The sequence below is a fragment of the Bos indicus genome, chromosome 24 (assembly GCF_029378745.1).
Source record: "Bos indicus isolate NIAB-ARS_2022 breed Sahiwal x Tharparkar chromosome 24, NIAB-ARS_B.indTharparkar_mat_pri_1.0, whole genome shotgun sequence".
Taxonomy (NCBI): Eukaryota; Metazoa; Chordata; class Mammalia; order Artiodactyla; family Bovidae; genus Bos; species Bos indicus.
In genome coordinates this window covers 43,186,937-43,213,006 of record NC_091783.1, presented here as the reverse complement: position 1 = coordinate 43,213,006, position 26,070 = coordinate 43,186,937, and the positions used below count along the sequence as shown (strand labels likewise).

The 26,070-nt window shown below is 41.6% G+C and overlaps 1 protein-coding gene across 16 annotated transcripts in view; it reads right to left on the bottom strand.

Annotated features, from left to right (window-relative positions):
• PRELID3A (PRELI domain containing 3A) overlaps window positions 1-26,070 on the bottom strand; it is a 49,448-nt gene that overhangs the window by 17,557 nt on the left and 5,821 nt on the right. For 13 of the 16 annotated variants that reach the window (XR_011563833.1, XR_011563834.1, XM_070778973.1 and 10 more), the window contains exons 2-3: window positions 10,529-10,763; window positions 7,334-10,080 (exon numbers count right to left, since the gene is read on the bottom strand). The exons of 1 other annotated variant lie outside the window; for it this stretch is intronic. Coding sequence is in view for 11 of the 15 variants with exons in the window: in XM_070778973.1 (XP_070635074.1) it covers window positions 7,334-7,584 (251 nt within the window). In the remaining 4 variants the exon portion in view is untranslated. The remainder of the gene's footprint in view (window positions 1-7,333; window positions 10,081-10,528; window positions 10,764-26,070) is intronic. 2 more of the 16 variants (XM_019986680.2, XM_019986686.2) reach the window with 1 other exon arrangement.

Sequence of the window (26,070 nt, the reverse complement as noted above, 5' to 3'; positions counted from 1 at the left end):
CTGGGAGCTGCCCCAGGAAGGCCTCTATGCCTGCATTTTGAGGACGCATCAGCAGCAGCACTGAGGGCTGGGGGCACATGGCTGGGCTAGCAGCCAGGGAGGGGGCAATTCTGGGTGCCACACCAGGGTACTAAATAGGAAGAACAAGGCAGCTCTATGCTCAGAGAGAGTGTAGGAAAGAGCAAGTGGGGTGAGGTCTGAGGTCTTGCCTACAGCAACCCACAGTAAGGGGCAGTGGGCTGAGGAAACAGCGGTCATGAGACTCTCACAGCCCAGGGGAGGGTGCTGGTGCTCATTATTTCAGCCTCCTCTTTTGAATAATTCCAAAACATCCACAATGACTCAAAAAAAAAAAAAGGATGTAGGATAAGTCCTTGAAGCCCAAGCAATCCTGGGCCAGCCCAGCAGTTCTTGAAGTGAGGACAACAAAGCTGGCTCCCAGGCCTCTCTGGGAGCCTGGCCACTGCTGAGAGGGCCTGCCCTCCTCGCTGCAGGACACCGGAACGAGGCTGCAGAGCCCCAGGGCGGCCACAACTGTTGGCCAAGCCAGGCTGTTTGGCACTCACTGCTGAGCTGTGCACTCAAAGTCCACCAGCACCAGGGTCTGTCCCTGATAAGAGAGTAAAAGGCCTCATTTCCCACACCGGGACCCCTGGCTCTGGGCAAGGACACACAAAGGACTGGGAGGCCTCGCTGTGGTTGGAAGCTCTTGTGGCTACGGGATGCGGGGGGGGTGCTGGGTTAGGGGGAGGCCAGTCGTCCAGTCCAGTGCTTCCCGGCTATCACTTCTCCGCTAAACCACTGAACACAAACTGTAGTCATTCAGACATGAGTGTTAGACAGGAGTCTGCTCAAAGATCAATGAAGTGATCCTGTTACTTAGAGGAAAATACCTGACAGCATTTGCTGCCAAAGATAGGGTTTGAGCTTCACAGAGACAACTGGACTTTTAGAAAGCTGGCATCACTACCCAATGCTTGCCCCACGTTGTACCCGGTAACCACACAGACTAGTGACCAGTGCAACATGTCACAATTCACAGGGAAAAGGAGTCATTCAAAGTACCAGACAGGTCAATTACTCTGGTCAGTCATGGTGCCAGGTTTCCCACTGCAATTAATCTGAGAAACTATGGTTTGTTTTGCTGTAGTAGCAAAGAACAGCCATGACTATTTTTAAAAATTTCTGAAATACTGCTACCTTTCCCACGTAGGTTTTACTCATATACAGGGTGTGAGGCTGCGTTTTAATCATTTACTTCAGCCAAAACAACAGACTTCAACACTGAACACAGAAGCTGATGGGAGCATCAAGTCAGTATCTATGCTGCCTGACATTATAGAAATTAGCAAAAAATAAACAGTGCCACTCTTACTACTTTGAAGGCTTTTGGAAGCTACAGGTTTTTAAAATTAAAAAAATGTTATTTATGTTAATGTAATATGTTTATTATGGTTAATTTTAATAAATATTTTCAAGTTTATCAGTCTTAATTTCTAATATGGTAAATATTAGTAGATTTAACCCACACCAAAATGGTGCTGTGAAAATGCTGCACTCAATATGCCAGCAAATTTGGAAAACTCAGCAATGGCCACAGGACTGGAAAAGGTCAGTTTTCATTCCAATCTCAAAGAAAGGCAATGCCAAAGAATGCTCAAACTACTGCACAATTGCACTCATCTTACACGCTAGTAAAGTAATGCTCAAAATTCTCCAAGCCAGGCTTCAACAACACGTGAACCGTGAACTTCCAGATGTTCAAGCTGGTTTTAGAAAAGGCAGAGGAACCAGAGATCAAATTGCCAACATCTGCTGGATCATCGAAAAAGCAAGAGAGTTCCAGAAAAAAACATCTATTTCCATCTATTTCTGGTTTATTGACTATGCCAAAGCCTTTGACTGTGTGGATCACAATAAACTGTGGAAAATTCTGAAAGAGATGGGAATACCAGACCACCTGACCTGCCTCCTGAGAAATCTGTATGCAGGTCAAGAAGCAACAGTTAGAACTGGACATGGAACAACAGACTGGTTCCAAATAGGAAAAGGAGTACGTCAAGGCTGTATATTGTCACCCTGCTTATTTAACTTATATGCACAGTACATCATGAGAAATGCTGGGCTGTATGAAGCACAAGCTGGAATCAGGATTGCCAGGAGAACTATCAATAACCTCAGATATGCAGATGACAACCGCCTTTATGGCAGAAAGTGAAGAACTAAAGAGCCTCTTGATGAAAGTGAAAGAGGAGCGTGAAAAAGTTGGCTTAAAGCTCAACATTCAGAAAACTAAGATCATGGCATCTGGTCCCATAACTTCATGGGAAATAGATGGGGAAACAGTGTCAGACTTATTTTTGGTGCTCCAAAATCACTGCAGATGGTGATTGCAGCCATGAAATTAAAAGACACTTACTCCTTGGAAAGAAAGTTATGACCAATCTACATAGCACATTAAAAAGCAGAGATGTTACTTTGCCAACAAAGGTCCATCTAGTCAAGGCTATGGTTTTTTCAGCGGTCATGTATGGATGTGAGAGATGGACTGTGATGAAAGCTGAGCACCGAAGAATTGATGATTTTGAACTGTGGTGTTGGAGAAGACTCTTGAGAGTCCCTTGGACTGCAAGGAGATTCAACCAGTCTATCCTAAAGGAGATCAGTCCTGGGTGTTCATTGGAAGGACTGATGCTGAAACTGAAACTCCAATACTTTGGCCACCTCATGCGAAGAGTTGACTCATTGGAAAAGACTCTGATGCTGGGAGGGATTGGGGGCAGGAGGAGAAGGGGACAACAGAGGATGAGATGGCTGGATGGCATCACTAACTCAACGGACATGAGTTTGGGTAAACTCCGGGAGTTGGTGATGGACAGGGAGGCCTGGTGTGCTGCGATTCATGGGGTCGGACAAAGAGTCAGACACGACTGAGCGACTGGACTAAACTCAATATTTTCTAAGAGTTTAAAGAAGTCGTGACTTCCGAGGATGTTTGAGGACTTCTGGCCTAAGTAAGCCCTTGATTACATGAATCACAAATAGATACAGAAGTGGTCACCACAGCATGATTTTTAATAAGGGAGAAATTATGCCCCTTCAACAAGAGAAAGGATAAATGGTGTATGTATATACATACATGCACAGATCTCAAACAGATACACACGTACATCTCAGCAACACACTGTTGAGAAGAAAAGGAAACTGAAAAGCACTGTATAAGATGGTGCCAGTCATTTATATTTTAAAACAATGAGAACAATTCTCCATTCTGTTTAAGGGTAAACACAGAAAGGTCAAGTGGACCTTCAGTAAGCTGCCTAGCAGGTTCATAACTGAGACTGCATGTGGGAGCGAGGAGGGAACAACACTGGGGTGGGGACAGCAGATACTGGGCACTGCAGCTCCTGCCTGCAGAGCCTCATTTCTCTTATTTAAAAAGGGTGGAGGGCCCTTCCCTGCTCCCAGCCAGAGAGCAAGCCTGCTTTAGGGCAGCCTCTCCTCCAAATCCTACTTCCCTGAAATGACACCGCCTACTAGATCAGATCAGATCAGATCAGATGCTCAGTTGTGTCCGACTCTTTGCGACCCCATGAATCGCAGCACGCCAGGCCTCCCTGTCCATCACCAACTCCCAGAGTTCACTCAGACTCATGTCCATCAAGTCGGTGATGCCATCCAGCCATCTCATCCTCTGTCGTCCCCTTCTCCTCTTGCCCCCAATCCCTCCCAGCATCAGAGTCTTTTCCAATGAGTCAACTCTTCGCATGAGGTGGCCTAAGTACTGGAGTTTCAGCTTTAGCATCATTCCTTCCAAAGAAATCCCAGGGCTGATCTCCTTCAGAATGGACTGGTTGGATCTCCTTGCAGTCCAAGGGACTCTCAAGAGTCTTCTCCAACACCACAGTTCAAAAGCATCAATTCTTCGGCGCTCAGCCTTCTTCACAGTCCAACTCTCACATCCATACATGACCACAGGAAAAACCATAGCCTTGACTAGACGAACCTTTGTTGGCAAAGTAATGTCTCTGCTTTTGAATATGCTATCTAGGTTAGTCATAACCTTCCTTCCAAGGAGTAAGCGTCTTTTAATTTCACGGCTGCAGTCACCATCTGCAGTGATTTTGGAGCCCAGAAAAATAAAGTCTGACACTGTTTCCACTGTTTCCCCATCTAGATAGCCATCATTAAAAGTCCTGGGGTCGGCTAGAACCCACGCAGCATACAGCCTTGACTCTGTCAGAAATTTGCTCATACTGGTTGTGCCCATAAAGATTTTGTTATAGGTCCACCTGAAACCTCAGTCAGTACTGTGAAGATGGGATTTATAAACCTGCAATTATAAGCCTGTTAATTTTTAAGGCCCCTTTCTATATGTTTTTATTTCAGTCCTGTGTTTTCCACTGCTATTTTAGCTACTTTAAACCAAAGAGCGCTCCACTACTTCAGGTTTACACTGCTCTCAGCTCTGTCTGGTCTCCACTCCTAGGGTTTCTTCGGTGCATGAACACTGGAGGAAAACTTGACAAAACCAAAAATTTTTTGCACCTCAGCAAAGGAAACCATAAACAAAAGGACAACCTAGAGAATGGGAGAAAATTTTGCAAATGATGCAACTAGTTAATTTTCAAAATATACCAACAACTCAATACAGAAAAGGGGGGAGGGGCAGAAGACCTAAGCAGACATTTTACCTCCAAAGACGACATACAGAGAGCAGCAACTATACTCCAAAAAAACTGTTAAAAACTTTAAAAAGACGACATACAAATGGCCAGTAAGCACATGAAACGATGTTCAACATTGCTAATTATTAGAGAAATGCAAATCAAAACAACAATAAGGTACCACTTCACACTGGTCAGAATGGCCATCATTAAAAGTCTACAAATAACAAATGCTGGAGAGGGTAGAAGAAAACAGAACCCTCCTACAGTGTTGGTGGAAACGTAAAGTGATACAGCCACTATGGAGAACAGTATGGAGGTTTCTCAAAAGCTACCATATGATCCTGCAATCCCACTCCTGGGCATGTATCTGGAGAAAACTATAATTCTAAAAGACACATGCACCCCAATGTCCACAGCAGCCCTATTTACAATAACCAAGATATGGAAGCAACCTAAATGTCCATCTACAGAGAAAGGGATAAAGAATATACATGATGTAATACTATTCAGCCATGAAAAAGGATGAAGTACTGTCATTTGCAGTAACATGGATGAACTTAGAGATTATTATATCAAGTGAAGTAAGTCAGGCCAAGACAAATATCATAGGATATTGTCTATATGTGTACTCTGGGGGAAAAAATGATACAAACAAACTTACTTACAAAAAGAAACATACTCACAGACATAGAAAACAAATTTATGATTACCAAGGGGGAGAAGAGGATTAAATTAGAAATCTGGGATTAAAATATACACACTAATATATATAAAATAAATAACTAACAAGGACCTGTGTAAGCACAGGGAACTATATTCAGTATCTTGTAATACCCTACAAAGGAAAAGAATCTAAAACAACACACACACACACACACACACACTGCAGTCCAGTGGTTAAGACTCTGCACTTTCATTTCAGGGAGCGCAGATTCGATCCCTGGTCAGAGAACTAAGATCCCTAATGCGGCCAAAAAATACAAAACCCCAAAACTAATACAACATTGTAAATCAACTGTATTTCAATTTAAAAAATTTTAAGTCTTTGTGCCTGATTATTTTTGGCCTTTCAAGAGTAAATTTTAATATTTCCAATCAAATATTCAACAAACATATAAAAATAGAACAAGTGTAAAAAATAAAAAGAAAAGTATGTAATCCTCAAAGGAAAAAAATCAGGCATTTCAAGGGACTAAGCAAGGGGAAAGTCTACAGTAAGCTCAGCTAGAAAGCCAGGCTTACAACTCTGCACCATTCTGCAGGTGCAGTGCCACCTGCCACACAGCATCTCATGACCCACCCTGGCAGCTGTGTGGCCTCCTCTCAGCTGTCTTTCACATTTGTCAATTTTCATCAAGGCACTTGGCTTTTAAATTCACAAATCAGTGACAGGAGATCCATGCCTTCCACAGCAGCTCGTGGATTGACAGGAATTCCTCTGGCGGACAGTAGCCCTCATTTCAAAGGGCACCTGGTCCCTGTGATATTCCTCAGTCCCTCAATGAGTAAAAACTATGTGCCAGGACACAAAACCAATGAGGTGAGGACTGAAGCAGGAATGGAGGCTCCCACAACAGTGAAGCTAAATAAAAGCAGCCAGACACAAAAGACCATGTGGTATATGACTGCGTTTATGAGAAACGTCCAGAAAAGGCAAATTCATAGAAACACAAGCAGATACTAATGTGCCTGAGAAGGAGACTGGAGTGTGACTGCAGATGGGCATGAGGGGTCTTTGTAGGATAGGAAATGCTCTGGACTACAGAGATGTTGTACAACTATGTAAATTTACTACAAGTCTCTGATTTGATTGATTTGTATGATTTGAATTGTATGATTTAAATAGGTGAATATTATCAACAGTGACTTTTCAGAGCTGACAAATCACTTCTGTTTATCAACCAAAATCTCCTGAACTTGTAGGGTAGTTCTGGTCTGAGCTGCACAGCCTGGGCATCCACCATTCCCAGGGACTTAACTTGTACCCCCTTGGCATCCAGATGGTGCTGGCATGCCCCATCCTTGGGAGAACTGAGAAAATCTATGGAGTCGGTCTGGGAATGGAACCCAGTTGAGAAAGGCTGCAGGCTGTACAAAAATCAACACTAAAATTGAATCCCATCAAGTCTAAAGATTTTATTAAAATAATTTCAGAGGTTTTAAACCCACTGATAAATTTTAATTATAATTTTACATGAAAAGGACAAAGTACTTTTTTAAATTAAAAAATGGAAATGCTATTCTAAGTGGGAGCAGAGGATTTAAAAATCTGTTACTTTAAAAAAAAATGAAATAAGCTCAGAGTGTCACAGATGAAGTAGACAAGAGACGATACCACCTAGGTTAGGAGAACACTTGTAAGCAGCTGAAGGCTTTCCAGGCCCACCTGCGTTTGCGGCCACAGAGCCCCACGTGCCCAGGCTGGCTCCCTCTGGAACCGGTGGTCAGCCGCACAGCGGGTCCCGCCCCCACCCCCGCCCCAGTGATGGCCCCGCGCGAGGTGAGACCAGGCCTGCGGAGCCGAGGATGCCGTCCCCTCACCCCGGGCCCTGGAGCGCACCACTGCCCTCCCCGTGGCGCAAAGAGTAACAGGGCCCGCCCTCCTCGAGGCCGCGGGTCAGGCCCAGGCGGGTCTGGACCCACTGTGGCCTCAGCCCGCTCACCCGAACACGTGCTCTGAGCTCCAGACCCTCATTGCACCACAGAGCGCAGCCAGGGATGCTCCAGGACCCGGGATGCTCCGCTCTGTTCGGGGGCGGAGCGTGAGCACGCGGTGGGCGGGGCGGGACTCGGCGCTGAGCCCGCACATCACGTGAGCAGTGGTCCCGTGGCTCCGCCGAGGGGAGCGGACAGGACCGCAACCGTGTGGTCGGTGGGCGCAGAGCGCCACCTTCCGGATGTGGGCAGGGTTCATTCTTATAGGTCAGATGGTCCAGATTCTCCGAAAGCCCCTTCCAGCCAGGCATGTTCCCACCAGTGGGAAAGGATGCGTAACTGTGTTCTGCCAGGGCGACAAGCCTCTCCACCCAGTGGAGGAGGAAGGAAGCAGAAGGTGTAGAAAGGTCTTAAATCAGAACGTGAGCCTCTTCGCAGCCCCTCCGCCTCGGGATTTGAAGACTCCAAGAAATCCAACCGTTTATGTAGCCACGTTGCTGAGACCCTCGCGACCCGCTCTCAAGTATGAGGACTGACAGCACTACTTGTCAGAGCGCATCCTAAATTCACCCGGCCACTGGAGTGGCCCCTTGGGTTCGCTACTTGTCTTCACCCAAAGGAGAGATACATTTCTCATTCCCATAGGAGGTGGGGTTGCAACTGGAAGCCTGGTGCTCCGTGGAACTTAGGCTGACATTTCAAAAGGATGACTCCTTTGTCATCCAGATCCCTGAGAAGAAAACATTCCTAGGTTGTTCAACTAGCTAAAGGCCTATTTGGCCTTTAAAAATGTTTACATACATCTCAAAAAGACAACCTATAAGGATTCTAGAGTAAATGCTCTAAGAAAAGGGTAAGGAGAGATTCCTTTTACACTGGGGAAAAATGATTTTTTTCGTTTTAGATTTTTATTTACCCCCCACTACCAACAAATACAGTTCAAGTGCAAAGAAGCAAGATGCTAGTTTGAGAACAGGGTGACCCTCTGCTAAATGTACTGGGCACAAGGGAGCACCCAGTGCAGCACGCAAATGGAGTGGGCGCCCCGGGCCTACCTCTGTGACTAGTCAGTGAATCTGGGAAAGTGGGGAAGCAGCCAGAAGACCTGGGCTAGGAGATCCCAGCCCACCAACTCCACACTCCACACACTCCACCTTCACCACCTGCAGCTGGATGCTCAGGGCAATCTTCCCATAGCAGCACTGTTCCCTATTTCATTGGTGAGCAGACTGGGGTTCATGGAGGTGCAAAACCACATCCAATGATCACAAGCTGAGGGCTGAGCTGAGATGACACCAGGTTTGCAGGAGTCCCCCACAGCCACGTGCAGTGACTGGCTGCCGTGGCCAGGCCAGCTGTGAAACATGCCCTGCACTAGGCTCTGAGCTCAGGGCTGTCATTTGGCTTTAAAAAGCATCATCTTTTAAAATTAGCATTTCCCACAAATATGTATTGAGCATGAGGCTAAAGAAATCAGGCTGGATGGTGAAAGACATTGTAGTGAGAATATGTGGGGAAACTGAGACCCTAACCATGAACATGACTTTTAGCAAACTCTGGGAGATAGAGAAAGACAGGGAAGCCTGGCATGCTGCAAAAAGTCAGACACAACTGAGCGACTAAACAACAACAAACCAGGAAACATCTGGACAGAGATACTACTTAGTGGTGGAGGTGGGACCTGAGGGTGGGAGTCTATAGAGGGTGTCCTCCTGGCTCACTGTACCGGCACCTGCCTCACTTTCAAAGCCACCTCACACACAGCTGTCAGGTCCCAGCACCTCAGTGGCTCCATCACTACTTATACGTACTCCCCTCCAAGACTTACCACCATGTGTTAAGACCACGGGAACTAAGTTACCATCATCCTTGGCAATTCCCGAGTCAGAAAACCAACAGGCGTATAATAAATCATTGACTGTTGAACAACAGATGAAAGGCACGGCCCTGCTTCAAGTCCTATACCACTACCTCCATTTTTGGTCAAACACCACCCTCTCTCTTGTTCTGTTCCACCAAGTCTGGTCCAGGAGCAGCAGCAGCTTTATCACCTGGGAGCCTGTTAGGAATAGAGACCCCTGGTTCCACCACAGCCCCACCATGCAGCATCGTGGCAGTTTTACCCCACTGGAACAGGCTCCTGAAACCTCTCATCAGTCATCACTGTGCTTCCAGTGTGACAGGTGCTGTTCTGTTGCCCTCCCCATGGGCCTCTGTGCTGCAAGAGAACTACTGGTCTCTCTCTCCCGGAACTCTGCTCCCTCTGCATCCTCTGTTCTGGTCCTTCCCATCTCCCCTGCACACACCTTTTGCCTCTCTGTTCTCCCTCTACACCTGCTCCCCAAGTGACTTACTGAGTATCCTGGTTTCCACTGACTTCTCGCCTGTCTCTCCATCTCACTCCTACCCATCTAGGTCCTACCTCAAACATATCATGGTCATACATCTCCCACCCTAAGCAGATTCCTCTTCCAGGAGTCAATGGCCAGGACCCTGGCATCACCCAGGTGCACCAAGCTGGAATACTCCCCGACCCTACATCCAGCCAGTTACTGAATCCTTAGGGATTTACCTCCTTTAGATTGTTTTAATCCATTCCATCTTCCACATGATTTAAGAGCCAATTCGATTTAACAGTTGCAGCTGAAGGCATGTGTTTGAAGAAGAACAAACCTGGGTTCCAGTCCTGGCTCCCCTTTTGCAAATTGCTAACCTCCTGAATATTAGTGTCATCATTCTTGACATGGGAGCACTACTAGTAAAAAAAAAAAAAAAAGTCCTTTTGGCCTAGTGGGAATTAATGAGGACAGAGTACATGCCTGTGGTTAAAACTGCTGTGACATCCCTGCTGACCTGGCTCAATCCTAGATGGCCCCTCAGAATGCCATCGCATCAGCCTGCCACATCCCCTCCAAAGCTTTGTTTGGCCGTGCCCTGGGGTGCTTCCCGCCCTCTCACCCTCCTGTGGCTGCTCCTGATACCTCTCTCGTACTCTCAGCACAGTGTTTTATAAGTACCACACCTGTTTGTGTTTCTGTCTCTCCCACCAGATTACCCTTATTAAGGAAGCAGGTATCTAGGCTTCACCCCTCTTTTAGCTTTTGAATTGGCATCTCTGGGGTGAGGCCTAGGAACAGGCAGGGCTGATGAGTGGTGGAGGCGGTCACAGCGCTCTGGAGTTTGGAAAGGCATCCTGCACTCACCTGAGCTCTGGGGTGGGACCCAGGCCTGGCTTGTTTCTGTGTGCCCAGGATCGGTCCCTGTACTTGGCCAACAGTGAGCTCCAGATAACTGCTTGTTCAGTGAGTCAAGGATGACTCCGAGGGCATCATGAACCTGTGAGAGGCTTGGCCCAGAAGTGGGTGGGGCTCCATCTGTTGTCATCACGCAGAGCCACCTGGTCGAGTTCCAGGAAACCTTGCCATTTTCAGGAATCACCTGTGCGGTAAATCAGGAGACTTTTAAACCAGTAGTCCTAGTCTTTTTTGCTATTTTATTCACATTCTATACATTGAGATTCCATGTTGAAATACCACTGCTACAAGAGTCTGCAGCTAAAAATAAATAAGTTTGAAAACTGCTGTGCCAGAACATATTTTTAAACTAAAAAATTAGGGAGAAAATCAATCTCCCAGCAGGTAAGGAGTCTTGAAGAACATTTGGAGGTGTTCCTTTCCCACTGCGATGGATATTCTTCACTAGGCTCTGATGTTTAATTGATCCTCAGATACAGTGATCATGAAGATCTGATTTACAGGGACTCCTCAATCTGCCATGCAGTCAGAATAGGAGGGCAGGAGGCCAGGGTTCCAGCTGCTGCCATCAGCATCTGGATCTTCCAAGATCCTATGCAGGAATATTATTGGGATCCAGTGACAAGTTCTCTAACCAGAGTCAGAACTATCCTGAACTCCAACACAACCAAGATATTCTCATATTTTATTAAAACAGAGTATACCTCTGTGACTCTTTACTTTCTGTGATATATGTTTCTATGTAATTAATTCCTCTTCCCAAACCTTACATACAATTCCTGAACTAAGTCTCTCCCTTAAATAGCCTAAGTTCTGCTCTGTATTTCTGCTTCTGGGCACTTTAAATTCTATCCGTTTCCCTTATGTTTTCTGGCATTGCAAAGACGGCTCATGACCAAGGGGTTTGGTATCCAAAACAATCATCAGTTTTCTCTCAAGAAGACACAACTAGGAAAAATCTAGGGACTTTATGATTTCTATGCACTATTGTGGCTAAACTTTTAGAAAAATATTTGATCACTACAAAGTAATGTAGTGGAAAAGACGCTGATGCTGGGAAAGACTAAAGGCAGGAGGAGAAGTGAATGACAGAGGATGAGATGGTTGGATAGTATCATCAACTCAATGGATGTGAGTTTGAGCAAACTCTGGGAGATAATGAAGGACAAGGAAGCCTGGCTTGCTGCAGTCAATGAGATCTCAAAGAGTCGGACACGACAGCAAATGAACAACAGCAATACTTTACAATACATGGTGATTAGGAATATTCTAAATGTTTGCTATCGTCATTCATAAAACTTGCACTTTTAGAGATTGATGTAATTCATTCTTTTATTGGTTGTCACATAGAGGATATTAATACTGTGTCTTTAGATTCCTTTACTTGGGGCACATTACCAGAAACAGCAGCACAGGTTATGACCACTGACTGAAAATATTATATCAGTTTCAACTTACAAAAATAATTAACATTGTTACAAATTAACAACAGTAACATCATTTAGGAGGGAACAATATCCAGACCAGCCTGTGAACAGTTTTCTGAAATGCATGATGCACAGCTGTCAAGATTAATAGACCTCTCCTGCCACCCTGTGGGCACACTATGCAACAAAGCTCTCCGTAAGTAGTCTTAGGGTCCCTACCCCCTCAAACACAAGTAACATTTTTTTTTAATGTTTACTAAGCGCTATCTGCTGGGAAATTATCCTGTGAATATGTATTGGCAGGTATGTGCGTGTGTGTATATATCAATAATGTTCACTGTAGCATCTAAAATACAAATAAATTGGGAGCAGTCTAACTGATTCTTGGTTAGAAACTGTTACACTGTTCCCACAGAATATCAGGAAGCTGATTAAAGAACTGGGGTGGAACTATAGGTTTTTAACATACAAGAAGCATATGTTAATCAAAAAAGTAAAGTGTATAAACCACAATTTCATTCACATTAAAGTATACTTTATATGCTTGTAAATATATGGAAACCATATAGACACATACACAGCACACCAAAAAAATCTCTAAGAAAATTATTTTTATAAGCATTGAGAATGAGAGACTCACTTTCACTCCCTATTTTGTATCCTCAACTTTGCTGAACTTATTAGTTCTAGCAACCTTTAATGATTATGATTTTCTATTAATTATAATCCCATCATACGTGTATAGAGATAGCTTTACTTCTTCCTTTCCCATACAGATGCCTAATATTTCTTTTTCTTGTCTTCTTGATGTGGCTAGAACTTCCAGTACAATGTTAAATTGTAATGGTGAAAGTGGGCATTTTTGATTCTGTTCTTGATCTCAGAGGAAACAATTTCAGTCTCTTAACACTGAGTAAGACGTTAGCTGTGATTTTTTCACAAGTGCCCTTTATTATGTTGAGAAAATTACCTTCTCTAGTACTCCAAGTGATTTCTCTCATGAAACAGTGTTGGATTTTTGTCAAATGCCTTTGCTGTCAATTGAGAATATCATGTAATTTTAAAACATCATTCTATTAACCTGATGTATTACATTGACTAATTTTCTTATGTTGAACCATCCTGACATTCTGAGATAAATCCCTCTTGGTCATGGTGTAGAATCCTTCAAATATGATACTAACTTTGGTTTGCCAGTATTTTGTTGAGAATTTATGCATGTATATTTGTGAAAGATATTGCATTATCTACAAATACAGTCAATTGGAAGTTGGGGCTTCAAATAAGAATGTTGGGGCAATCTACAGATTTAATTCAATTTCTGTTAAAGTATGATATTCTTCACAGAACTAGAATAAATAATCTTAAAATGTATATGGAACCATAAAAGACCCAGAATTGCTAAAGCAATCTTGAAGAAAAAGAAAAAAGCAGGAGGCATAACCCTCCCATACTTCAGACAATACTACAAAACTAGAGTAAGCAAAAAATGTGAGGATTTCCCTGACGGTCCAGTGGTTAAAAATCCATCTGCCAGTGCAGGGGAAGCAGGTTCAATCCCTGGCCTGGTAAGATGCCACATGCTGTGTGGCAACCAATCCCACACGCTCTAGAGCCTGTGCTCTGCAACAAGAGAAGCCACTGCAACTAAAAAAAGCCCATGAACAGTAATGAAGACCCAGCATAGTCAAAAATAAATTAATTTTAAATTTTATTTTTTAAAGTATGGTATTGGAACAAAAACAGGCACAGGAATCAATGGAACAGAATAGAGAGCCCAGGAAAAAAATCTCAGACGCCTATGGTCAATCAGATGGCTGGATGGCATCACTGACTCGATGGACATGGGTTTGGGTGGACTCCGGGAGTTGGTGATGGACAGGGAGGCCTGGCGTGCTGTGATTCACGGGGTCACAAAGAGTCGGACATGACTGAGTGACTAAACTGAAATGAACTGAATGGTCAATCAGAAGGCAAGAATACAAAAAGAGGAAAAAGTCTCTCTTGCAAGTGGTATTGGGAAAGTTGGACAGCTGCAAGTAGATCAATGAAGTTAGAACACACCCTCACATCCATCACACACAAAAATAAACTCAGAATGGCCTAAAGACCTAAATATAAGACATGACACCATAAAAATCCTAGAAAAGAAGGTCTCCAAAACATTCTCTGACATAAATTGTACCCAAGTTTTCTTAGGTTAGTCTTCCAAGGCAATAGAAATAAAAACAAAAATAAACAAATGGGACCTAATCAAACTTAAAAACTTGCTCAAAGAAAACCATAAACAAAAGGAAAAGCAACCTTTAGAATGGGAGAAAATATTTGCAAATGATGCAACCAAAAAGGGCTTAATTTCCAAAATATACAAACAGCTCATAAAACTCAACAACAAAAAAAGCAAATGACCATATCCAAAAATGATCAGAAGACCTAGACAGACATGTCTTCAAACAAGAAATACAGATGGCCAATATGCACATGAAAAGATGCTCAACATCGCTAATTATTAGAGAAATGTAAATCAAAACTATAATAAGATACCACCTCAGAATGGTCAGTAAAAAGTCTACAAGTAAATGCTGGAGAGGGTGTAGAGAAGAGGGAACCCTTGTACACTGTTGATGTGAATGTAAGTTGGTGCAGTCACTATGGAAAACAGTATAGAAGTTTCTCAGAAGACTACAAATAGAATTACCATAAAATTCAGCAATCCCACTCCTGAGCACGTATCTGGTTGTTGTTTAGTCACAAAGTCATGGCCGACTCTTTTGCAACCCCATGCAGTATAGCCCGCCAGGCTCCTCTGTGCATGGGATTTCCCAGGCAAGAACACTGAAATGGGTTGCCATTTCCTTCTCCAGAGGATATTCTTGACCCAGGGATCAAATCTGTTTCTCCTGCATTGGCAGGCAGACTCTTTACCTCTGAGCCACCTGGGAAGCCTGGGCATATATCTGGACAAAACTGTAATTTAAAAAGATACATGAACCCCTGTGTTTATAGCAGCACTGTTCACAACAGCCAAGACATAGAAACAACCTAAATGTCCATCAACAGATGAATGGATAAAGAAGATGTGGTACATATACACAATGGGATACTACTCAGCCATAAAAAGAATGAAATAATTCCATTTGCAACAACCCAGATCCAACAAGAGGTTATTATACAGAAAGAAAAGACAAATACCATATAATATCACTTAGATGTAGAATCTAAAATATGACACAAGTGAACCCATCTATGAAACAGAAAAAGAATCATGGACATAAAGAACAGATTGGTGGTTGCCAAGGGGGAGGGGGTTGAGGAAGAAGAGGAGTGGGAAGTTGGGATTAGCAGATGTAAGCTTTTTATGTAGGATGAATAAAGAAGGTCCTGCTATATACCAAACAGAACTATACTCAATCTACTATATAGCACACAGAACTATATTCAATATCCTATGATAAACCATAATGGAAAAGAATATATACATATATATGCCTGAATCACTTTGCTGTATAGTAACTAAGACATTCTAAATGAAGTACAATAAAAAAAATACTACTAAAAAAATTGGTAATGGAAGCTTAAGATGATTCAAAGAAAGGGAAAGCTATCCCATGCTCCTGGATTGGAATAATAAATACTGGTAAAAGGGCCATATTACCCAAAGCAATTTACAGATTTAATGCAATCCCTATCAAATTACCCATGACATTCTTCACAGAACTAGAACAAATAATCCTTAAATTTATATGGAACCATAACAGATCCAGAATAGCTAAAGCAATCCAGAAGAAAAAGAACAAAACAGGAGGTATAACCCTCCCAGACATGAGACAATACCACAAAGCTACAGAAATTGAAATAGTGTGGTACTGGCAAAAACAGACCTATGGATTAATGGAACAGAATAGAGAGCCTAGAAATAAACCCACATACCTATGGTTAATTAATTTTGGACAAAGGAGACCAGAATATTCAATGGGAAAAAGTCTCTTCAGCAAGTGGTGCTGGGAAAGTTGGACAGTCACATGCAAGTCAATGAAGTTAGAACACACCACACACAAACTCAAAATGGCTTAAAGACTTAAATATAAGACATGACAACATAAAACATCTGAAAGAGAACATAGGCAAAACATTCTCTGACATAAATTAACTAATGTTTCCTTAGGTCTCTAAGGCAATAGAAATAAAAGAAAAAGTGAACAAATGAGATCTAATCAAATGTAAAAACTCTTGCACAGCAAAGGAAACCATAAACAAAATGAAAAAATAATCTATGGACTGGCAGAAAATATTTGCAAATGATGCAAATTTCTTAACAAGGAAACCTTAACAAGGGTTTAATTTCCAAAACATACAAACAGTTCATACAATTCAATAACACAAAAACAAACAACCCAATAAAAAAAAATGAGCAGAAGGAGGGCGTTTAGGGGAGAATGGATACATGTATATGTATGGCTGAGTCCCTTTGCACTCCACCTAAAACTATAAAACATTATTAATTGGCTAACAAAATTGTTAACTGACTGTGCATGCTCAGTTGCTTCAGCAACTCTTTGACCCTACGGACCATAGCCCACCAGGCTCCTCTATCCATGGGGTTTCCAGGCAAGAATACTGGAGTGGGTTGCCCCCGCTCCTCCAAGGGATCTTCCCAACCCAGGGATTGACCCCACATCTCCGGTATAAAAGGCAGATTCTCTACCACTGAGCCACCAGGGAAGCCTTTAACTGACTATAGTTCAATACAAAAATAAAAAGTTGTTTTTAAAAATATGAGCACAAGATGTAAATAGATATTTCTCCAAAGAAGACACACAACAGATGGCCAATAGGCACATGAAAAGATTCTCATCATCACTAATTATTATAAAAATGCAAATCAAAAGAACAATGATCAAACCACCTCACACTGGTCATAATGGTCATCAAAAAGTCTACAGGAATTTCCTGGCAGTCCAGAGGTTAAGAATCTGCCTGCCAATGCAGAGGACATGGGTTTGATCTCTGGTCTGGGAAGACTCCATATGCTGTGGGACAACTAAGTCAGTGTGCCCCAACTACGGAAGTCAGCACATGCCCTAGAGTCTACACTCTACAAAAGAAGCCAAAGCAATAAGAAACCCATGCACCAAGACTAGATTGTAGTCCCTGTTCAATGCAACTAAAGAAAGCCTGCAAAAAAAAAAAAAAAGCCTGCATGCAGCAACCCAATGCAGCCAAAAACAAATAGTTTTTTTTTTTTAACTTTACAAAATAAATAGTTTTAAAGTCTACAAATAATAAATGCTAGAGAGGCTGTGGGGAAAAGCAAACTCTCTTATACTGTTGGTAGGAAAGTAAATTGGTCCAGCCACTATGGAGAGCAGTGTGGAGGTTCCTCAAAAAACTAAAAATAAACACAGTAATAGTTGGGGACTTTAATACCCCACTTTCATCAGTGGACAGATCATCCAGACAGAAAATTAGTAGTGAAACATGGGCCTTAAATGACACTTTAGACCAGATGAACTTCACTGATATTTAGAGAGCATTCCATCCAAAAGCAGCAGACTACACATTCTTCTCAAGTGCACACAGAACATTCTCCAGGATAGATCACATGCTGGGCCAAAAGGCATGCCTTGATAAATTTAAGAAAAGTGAAATCATATCAAGCATCTTTTCTTATTACAACACTATGATATTAGAAATAAACTAAACACTATTATACCAGAAATAAGGAGAACAAGAAGGAGCAGGTGGACATGGAGAACATCTCTCTCCACGGATACATCAAGAATACACCATCAGACAGAGAACTGCATGCACAATGCCAGCTGAGCGCATAGAGGAGTACCTGATGAGTGGAAAAGAATATATTGAACCACGAAAAATTTGGTAGAATGAAGGAACTAGGGGGAAAAACAAGAGTGTTAGTAGGACTGGACCTGCCCTCGGCAGGGGGTCCGATCCCCACATGGGGGCAATTGTCTGAGTCAGAGGAGAAACATTTAAGTCTAACAGTGAAACAGCTGATCTGTGGCAGCCTAAATGGAATGAGAATCAGACAGTTCTTGCCACATCCATACATACCCCAGAGAGGGATGTAGGTCCCTTAGAGGTACAGAGACTGGGAGCTGGAGTTTGGGGATTGTGGAGCAATCCCAGGGCGAGGGCTGCTGTTTGACTGCGGAGAGATGGATCGAGGGGATGTGAGGGAGGAGATTGTGGAAGGAGATGCCTGTGAAGGGAGGCCAGGCAGCCATGGAAGCAAGGCGGTGGAGCCATCACCATAGCCTTTCAGTTCCCACATGCCACAATCAGCAGCTGAACAATAGAGAGGCTGGCCCATTAAACCCCTGAGGCACTGAAGTACAGAGTAGACTCCAGTCAGGGGGGCCCCTCTATGTGCCTGACGCCCTGAACAACAGAGAAGGACCCCAGGCAACGGAGTCCTCTAAGTGTCTCAATGGGCGGAGCTACGGAGAAAGACTGGCCAAAGAGGCCTTCTGATCCCCAGCTACAAGAGGCTCCAAAAAAGACTCTCATAACTCCTGTGGTGGAGGCAATCCATGCCCCTGCACACTTGGCACTGCCAGGGTCCCTGAAAACCAAGCAGCTGTGCCACCTTCATGCTCACCTCTCACTGGGGCAGAGCTGCCACAGGCAAAAAAAAGTCTTGCATCTCTGCACACAGGGTCACTTTGGTAGTGTCCGACTCTTTGCCACCCTGCAGACTGTGGCCTGTCAGGCTTCTCAATCACGGAGGTGGGCTCTCCAGGCAAGAATACTGGAACCTATTGGCCAATACTGGTTGCCATACCCTTCTGGAGCACTATATTTCCTGCTGCCCTAACCGCCAACTCCCCTGAGTACCTCGTGCTGCCAGAACCCCTGCAACCCAAGCAGCTGCACACCACTGCCACACCTGGCCTTCACAGGTGCAAACCCAAGTCCTCCAGGGCAGCCTCAGGAGCAAACCCCAGTGGATGACCCACATGCAGAGGTGAAAATAAAACCACAATTGAAACCCAGGGGCAGTGTGGCTAAGGAAGAAGACCCAAAACCTTCCCACCAGCTGTACAAGCTGCAGATCAAATCCACAGGATCAACTAGGCCAATTCTGTATCTATGGAATATATAAAAAGTCATTGAGAGCTACCACACAAAAAAAGCACTAGTTCTGATAGCTGTGGACATTGGAGGCAAGAACACACAGGAGTAGGACCAGATTAGAATCTGAGCTGTCCCCATAGCAACTCCAGAGATCAGCACAGTGTTGGAGGGCATCCTAGGGTGGTGAAGTGGACTATGACTCCAAGCGAGGGAAAGGACTCTGACAGCAGTGACTCAAGAAAAACATTTATTATTCTTATGTTTCAACTTGCTCTGTAGATTCTTTTGGATGTTCCCCCCCTCTGTTAAATTGTCAATTTTATTGGCACTATGAAATCTAATTAAACTTTTGAGCTTCTTTTTTTTTCTCAGTCACATTTTTTATTGCCGTTCTGTGGAGCTTTCCTTTTTTTTCTTTTCTCTTTTCTTAATTTTAATTTTTTAAACCTATTATTTTTTCTACATTTATTCCTTTGTTTGCTTTTCCTACTGTTCTTTTCCACTTGCAGTTAATCTTTAATGTATTTAAATCTTCTTTATCTACCTCTATTTAACTTTGCATATCTATTCAGTCACACTTTTTATTGTTGCTATAAACCTCTGCCTCTACATTGGGCTTTTGCAGTTCTGTGGAGTTTTCCTTTTTTCTTTCTTCTTCCAGTTTTTTTTTTTTTTCCTTTTCTCTTTTTTGTTATTTTAATTTTTAATTTTTTTAAACCTATTATATTTTTTTCTACATTTATTCCTTTGCCTTTCCTACTGTTCTTTTCCCCTTGCAGTTAATCTTTAATATATATAAATCTTCTTTATCTACCTCTGTTTAACTTTGCATATCTATTCTTTTTTTTCTTTCTTTCCTTTCCTCTCAACACATCTGTTGGTTTTGTTTTCATTGCTTTATTCCCCACATGGCACTTTGCTTTAGTTTTGTTTTCCAGTTTGGCTTTAGTTTTGTTCTTAACTGGTAAATATAATTTTTGATTCCCTTTGTTTGCTGGGTCAATGTACTGTACTTTATTTTTGTTGGACTGTTTTCACTTTGCTCATGGATGTATATGTATATGTGTATATTCCATTATTTTCATTATTATTTGCCTAATTTTGTAACAGCCATTTGTCTGGGATTCATCTTTGGTTTCTCATTTTTGGATATTTTTTTAATCTCACTTAATGCCATAACCACTTGTGGAATTTTCGTTTCTGACCAGAGATCAAGCCTTGAGCCTTTGGAGTGGGAGTACTGACTCCAAGACCCTAGACTACCAGAGAACTAATCCTAGGGAGTATCAAATAGAACTCACACAAAGGAAACCACGTGAATACGAGTCCTGGCATCACCCAACCACCAGTAGCACCCTGTGCAGGATGCCTCATCTAAACAGCAAACAAACCAAAAATACAAATCCAATCATCAGCAGACAGGATTACCACCTCACTCAGAGGAAAAACAAACAAAAACTCAGCACAAATCTCACCCTATAAGAAGCTTACACAAACCATTGGACTGACCTTAGAAGGGCAGAAACCAAAAGGAAGAAAGAATTCAACCCTGAAGCCTGGGAAAAGGAGACCTCAAACACAGTAAATTAAAAAAAAATAATGAAAAGGCAGAGAAATACTACACAAATGAAGGAACAAACTAGAAACACAGAAGTCCAAATAAATGAAGAGGAAATAGGCAAACTACCTGAAAAAGAATTCAGAATAATAATAGTAAAGATGATCAAAAACCTTGAAAACAAAATGGAGAAAATGCAAGAAATCAATTAGCAAAGACCTAGAAGAATTAAAGAATAAACATACAGAGACAAATAACACAATTACTGAAATTAAAAATACTCTAGAATGAATCAATAGCAGAATATCTGAAGCAGAAGAACAAATCAGTGAGCTGGAAGATAAAATGGTGGAAATAACTTCTGAAGAGTGGAATAAAGTAAAAAGAATGAAAAGAACTGAGGACAGTCTCAGAGACCTCTGGGACAATATCAAACGCACCAACATTTGAATTATAGGGATCTTGGAATGAAAGTTATGACCAACCTAGATAGCATATTGAAAAGCAGAGACATTACTTTGCCAACAAAGGTCTGTCTAGTCAAGACTATGGTTTTTCCAGTGGTCATGTATGGATGTGAGAGTTGGACTGTGAAGAAAGCTGAGAGCCGAAGAATTGATGCTTTTGAACTGTGGTGTTGGAGAAGACTCGTGAGAGTCCCTTGGACTGCAAGGAGATCCAACCAGTCCATTCTGAAGGAGATCAGCCCTAGGATTTCTTTGGAAGGAATGATGCTAAAGCTGAAACTCCAGTACTTAGGCCACCTCATGCGAAGAGTTGACTCATTGGAAAAGACTCTGATGCTGGGAGGGATTGGGGGCAGGAAGAGAAGGGGACGACAGAGGATGAGATGGCTGGATAGCATCACTGACTCGATGGACGTGAGTCTGGGTGAACTCCAGGAGTTGGTGATGGACAAGGGAGGCCTGGCATGCTGCGATTCATGGGGTCGCAAAGAGTCGGACAAGACTGAGTGACTGAACTGAACTTGCGTGGAGAATCCCACGGACAGAGGAGCCTGTTGGGCTGCCATCTGTGGGGTCACACAGAGTTGGACACAACTGACGTGACTCAGAAGCAGCAGAAGAGAAAAAGAAAGGGTATGAGAAATTTTTTGAAGAGATTACAGTTGAAAATCTCCACAACATGGAAAAAAAAAAAAAAAAGGAAAAGAAAATAATCAAGCCAAGAGGAACAAAGAATCCCATACAGGGTAAATCCAAGGAGAAACATGCCAAGACACATACAACTAATCAAACTAACAAAGACTAATCACTAAGTTTAGTTCAGTTGCTCAGTCATGTCCAACTCTTCGTGATCCCATGAACTGCAACACACCAGGCTGTCCATCACCAACTGCTGGAGTCTACCTAAACCCATGTCCACTGAGTCAGTGATGCCATCCAACCATCTCATTCTCTGTTGTCCCCTTCTCCTCCTGCCCTCAATCACTAAGAAAGAATATTAAAAGCAGCAAGGGAGAAGCAACAGGTAACATACAAGGGAAACCCCATATGTTTAACAGCTGATCTTTCAGCAGAAAAACTGCAGGCCAGAAGGGAATGGCAGGATATATTTAAAGTACTGAAAGGGAAAAATCTACAACCAAGATTACTGTATCTGGCAAGGATCTCATGCAAAATTGATGGAGATATAAAAAGCTTTTAAGACAAGCAAAAGTTAAGAGAATTCAGTACCACCAAACCAGCTTTACAACAAATGTTAAAGGGACTTATATAGTCAAGAAATACAAGAGAAGAAAAAAGACTTATAAAATCAACCCCAAACAATTAAGAAAATGGCAATAGGAACATATATATCAATAACTACTTTACATAAAAATGGATTAAATGCTCCAACCAAAAGATACAGACTGGCTGAATGGATACAAAAACAAGACCCACATATATCCTGTCTACAAGAAACCTACATCAGACCTAAAGACACATATAGACTGAAAGTGGGATGATGGAAAAATATACTCCACACAAATGGGAAGCAAAAGAAAACTGGAGTAGCAATCCTCATATCAGACAAAATAGACCTTAAAATAAAGAATATTATAAAAGATAAGGAGGGACACTACATAATGATTAAGGGATCAATCCAAGAGGAAGACATAACAGTTCTAAATATCAATGCACACAACACAGGAGTACCTCAATACCTAAGACAGACACTAACAGACATAAAAGGAGAAATTGACAGTAACATAATAATAGTAGGAGACTTTAACACCCCACCCACACCAATGGACAGATCATCAAAACAGAAAATTAATAAGGAAACACAAGTCTTAAATGATACATTAGATGAGATGGATCTCATTGCTATCTTCAGGAGATTCCATCCACATGCAGAAGAATACACCTTCTTCTCAACTGCACATGGAACATTCTCCAGGATAGACCACATCTTGGGTCACAAATCAAACCTCAGTAAATTTAAGAAAATTTAAATCATATCAAGTATCTTCTCCAACCACAATGTTATGAGATTAGATATCAATCACAAGAAAAAAACTGTAAGAAACACAAACATGTGGAGATTAAACAACACGTTTCTAAATAACCAACAGGTTACTGAAGAAATCAAAAGGGAAATAAAAACATTTCTAGAAACAAATGACAATGAAAACACGACAACTCAAAACCTATGGGATGCAGCAAAAGCAGTTCTAAGAGGGAAGTTTATAGCAATACAATCCTATCTCAAGAAACAAGAAAAACATCAAATAGACAACCTAACTTTACACCTAAAACAACTGAAAAAAGAAGAACAATAAAACCCCAAAATTAGTAGAAGGAAAGAAATCATAAAAGATCCAAGCAGAAAAAAATGAAAAAGAAATGAAAGAAACTATAGTAAAGATTAATAAAACTAAAAGCTGGTTCTTTGAGAAGATAAAATTGACAAACCTTTAGCCACACTCATCAAGAAAAAAAGAGGTAAAGAGTCAACAAAATTAGAAATGACAAAGGAGAGATTACAACAGACAATGAAGAAATACAAAGGATTATAAGAGATTATTATGAACAACTATATGACAATAAAATGGATAACCTGGAAGAAATGGATAGATTCTTAGAAAAGTTCAATCTTCCAATACTGAATCAGGGAGAAATAGAAATTGTTAACAACCCAATTACAAGCACTGAAATTGAAGCTGTGATCAAAGATCTTCCAAAAAACAAAAGCCCAGAACCAATGGCTTCACAGGAGAATTCTATCAAACATTTAGAGAAGAACTAATGCCTAACCTTCTAAAACTCTTTTCAAAAAATTTCAGAGGAAGGAACCCTTCCAAACTCATTCTATGAGGCCATCATCACCCTGATACCAAAACCAGACAAAGACACCACAAAAAAAGAAAACTACAGGACAATATCACACTGATGAACATAGATGCAAAAATCCTCAACAAAATTTTAGCAAACAGAATTCAGCAACACATCAAAAAGCTCATACACCATGATCAAGTTGGGTTTATTCCAGGGACGCAAGGATTCTACAATATATGCAAATCAATCAATGTAATACACCATATTAAAAGATAAAAACCATATGATCATCTCAATATATGCAGAAAAAGTCTTTAACAAAATTCAGCATCCATTTATGATTAAAACTCTTCAAAAATGGGCATAGGTGGAATCTACCTCAACATAGTAAAACCCATATATGATAAGCCTACAGCAAACATTATTCTCAATGGTGAAAAACTGAAAGCATTCCCCCTAAGATTAGGAACAAGACAAGGGAGTCCACTTTCACCACTATTATTCAACATAGTTTTGGAAGTCATAGCTACAGCAATCAGAGAAGAAAAAGAGGTAAAAGGAATCCAGATAAGAAAAGAAGAAGTAAAGCTCTCACTGTTTGCAGATGACATGATACTGTACATAAAAAACCCTGAAGACAGTATCAGAAAATTACTATAGCTAATCAGTGAATTTAGCAAAGTTGAAGGATACAAAACCAATACACAGAAATCACTTGCATTTCTACATACTAACAATGAAAAATCAGAAAGAGAAATTGAGGAATCAATCCCATTCATCATTGCAACCAAAAGAATTAAATATCTAGGAATGACCTTACCTAAGGAGACAAAAGAAATGTACACAGAAAATTATAAGACACTAATGAAAGAAATCAAAGACGACATAAACAGATGCAGAGATATTCCATGTTCCTGGGTAGGAAGAATCAATATTGTGAAAATGACTATACTACCAAATGCAATCTACAGATTCAATGAGATCCCTATCAAATTACAGGTGGCATTTTTTCACAGAACTAGAACAAAAAAATTCACAATTCATATGGAAACACAAAAGACCCTGAATAGCCAAAGCAGTCTTGAGAAAGAAGAATGGAGCTGGAGGAAACAACCTTCCTGACTTCATATTATACTACAAAGCTACAATCATCAAGACAGTACAGTAGTGGAACAAAAACAGAAACACAGACCAATGGTACAAGACAGAAAGCCCAGAAATAAACCCATGCACCTATGGGTACCTTATTTTTGACAAAGGAGGCAAGAATATACAACGAGGCAAAGACAGCCTCTTAAATAATGGTGCTGAGAAAACTGAACAGTTATGTGTAAAAGAATGAAATTAGAACACTTCCTAACACCAAACACAAAGATAAACTCAAAACGGATTAAATACCTAAATGTAAGACTAGAAACTATAAAACTCTTAGAGGAAAACATAGGCAGAACACTCGATGACATAAAGCAAGATCCTCTATGACCCACCTCCGAGAGTAATAGAAATAAAAACAAAAGTAAACAAGTGGGACCTGATTAAACTTAAAAGCTTTCACACAGCAAAGTAAACTATAAACAAGGTGAAAAGACAACCCTCAGAATGGGAGAAAATAATAGCAAATGAAACAACTGACGAAGGATTAATTTCTAAAATATACAAGCAGCTCATACAACTCAAAGCCAGAAAAACAAACAACCCAAACAAAAAGTGGGAAAAAGGCCTAAAGAGACATTTCTCCAAAGAAGACATACAGATAGCTAACAAACACATGAAAAGATGCTCAACATTGCTCATTATTTGAGAAATGCAAATCAAAACTACAATGAGATATCACCTCACACCGGTCAGAATGGCCATCATCAAAATGTCTACCAACAATAAATGCTGGAGAGGGTGTGGAGAAAAGGGAACGCTCTTGCACTGTTGGTGGGAATGTAAATTGATACATCCACTATGGAAGAGAGTATGGAGATTCCTTAAAAAACTAGGAGTAAAACCACCATATGACCCAGAAATTCCACTCCTAGGCATATATCCTGAGAAAACCAAAATGGAAAAAGACATATGTACCCCATTGTTATTGCAGCACTGTTTACAATAGCTAGAACATGGAAGCAACCTAGATGT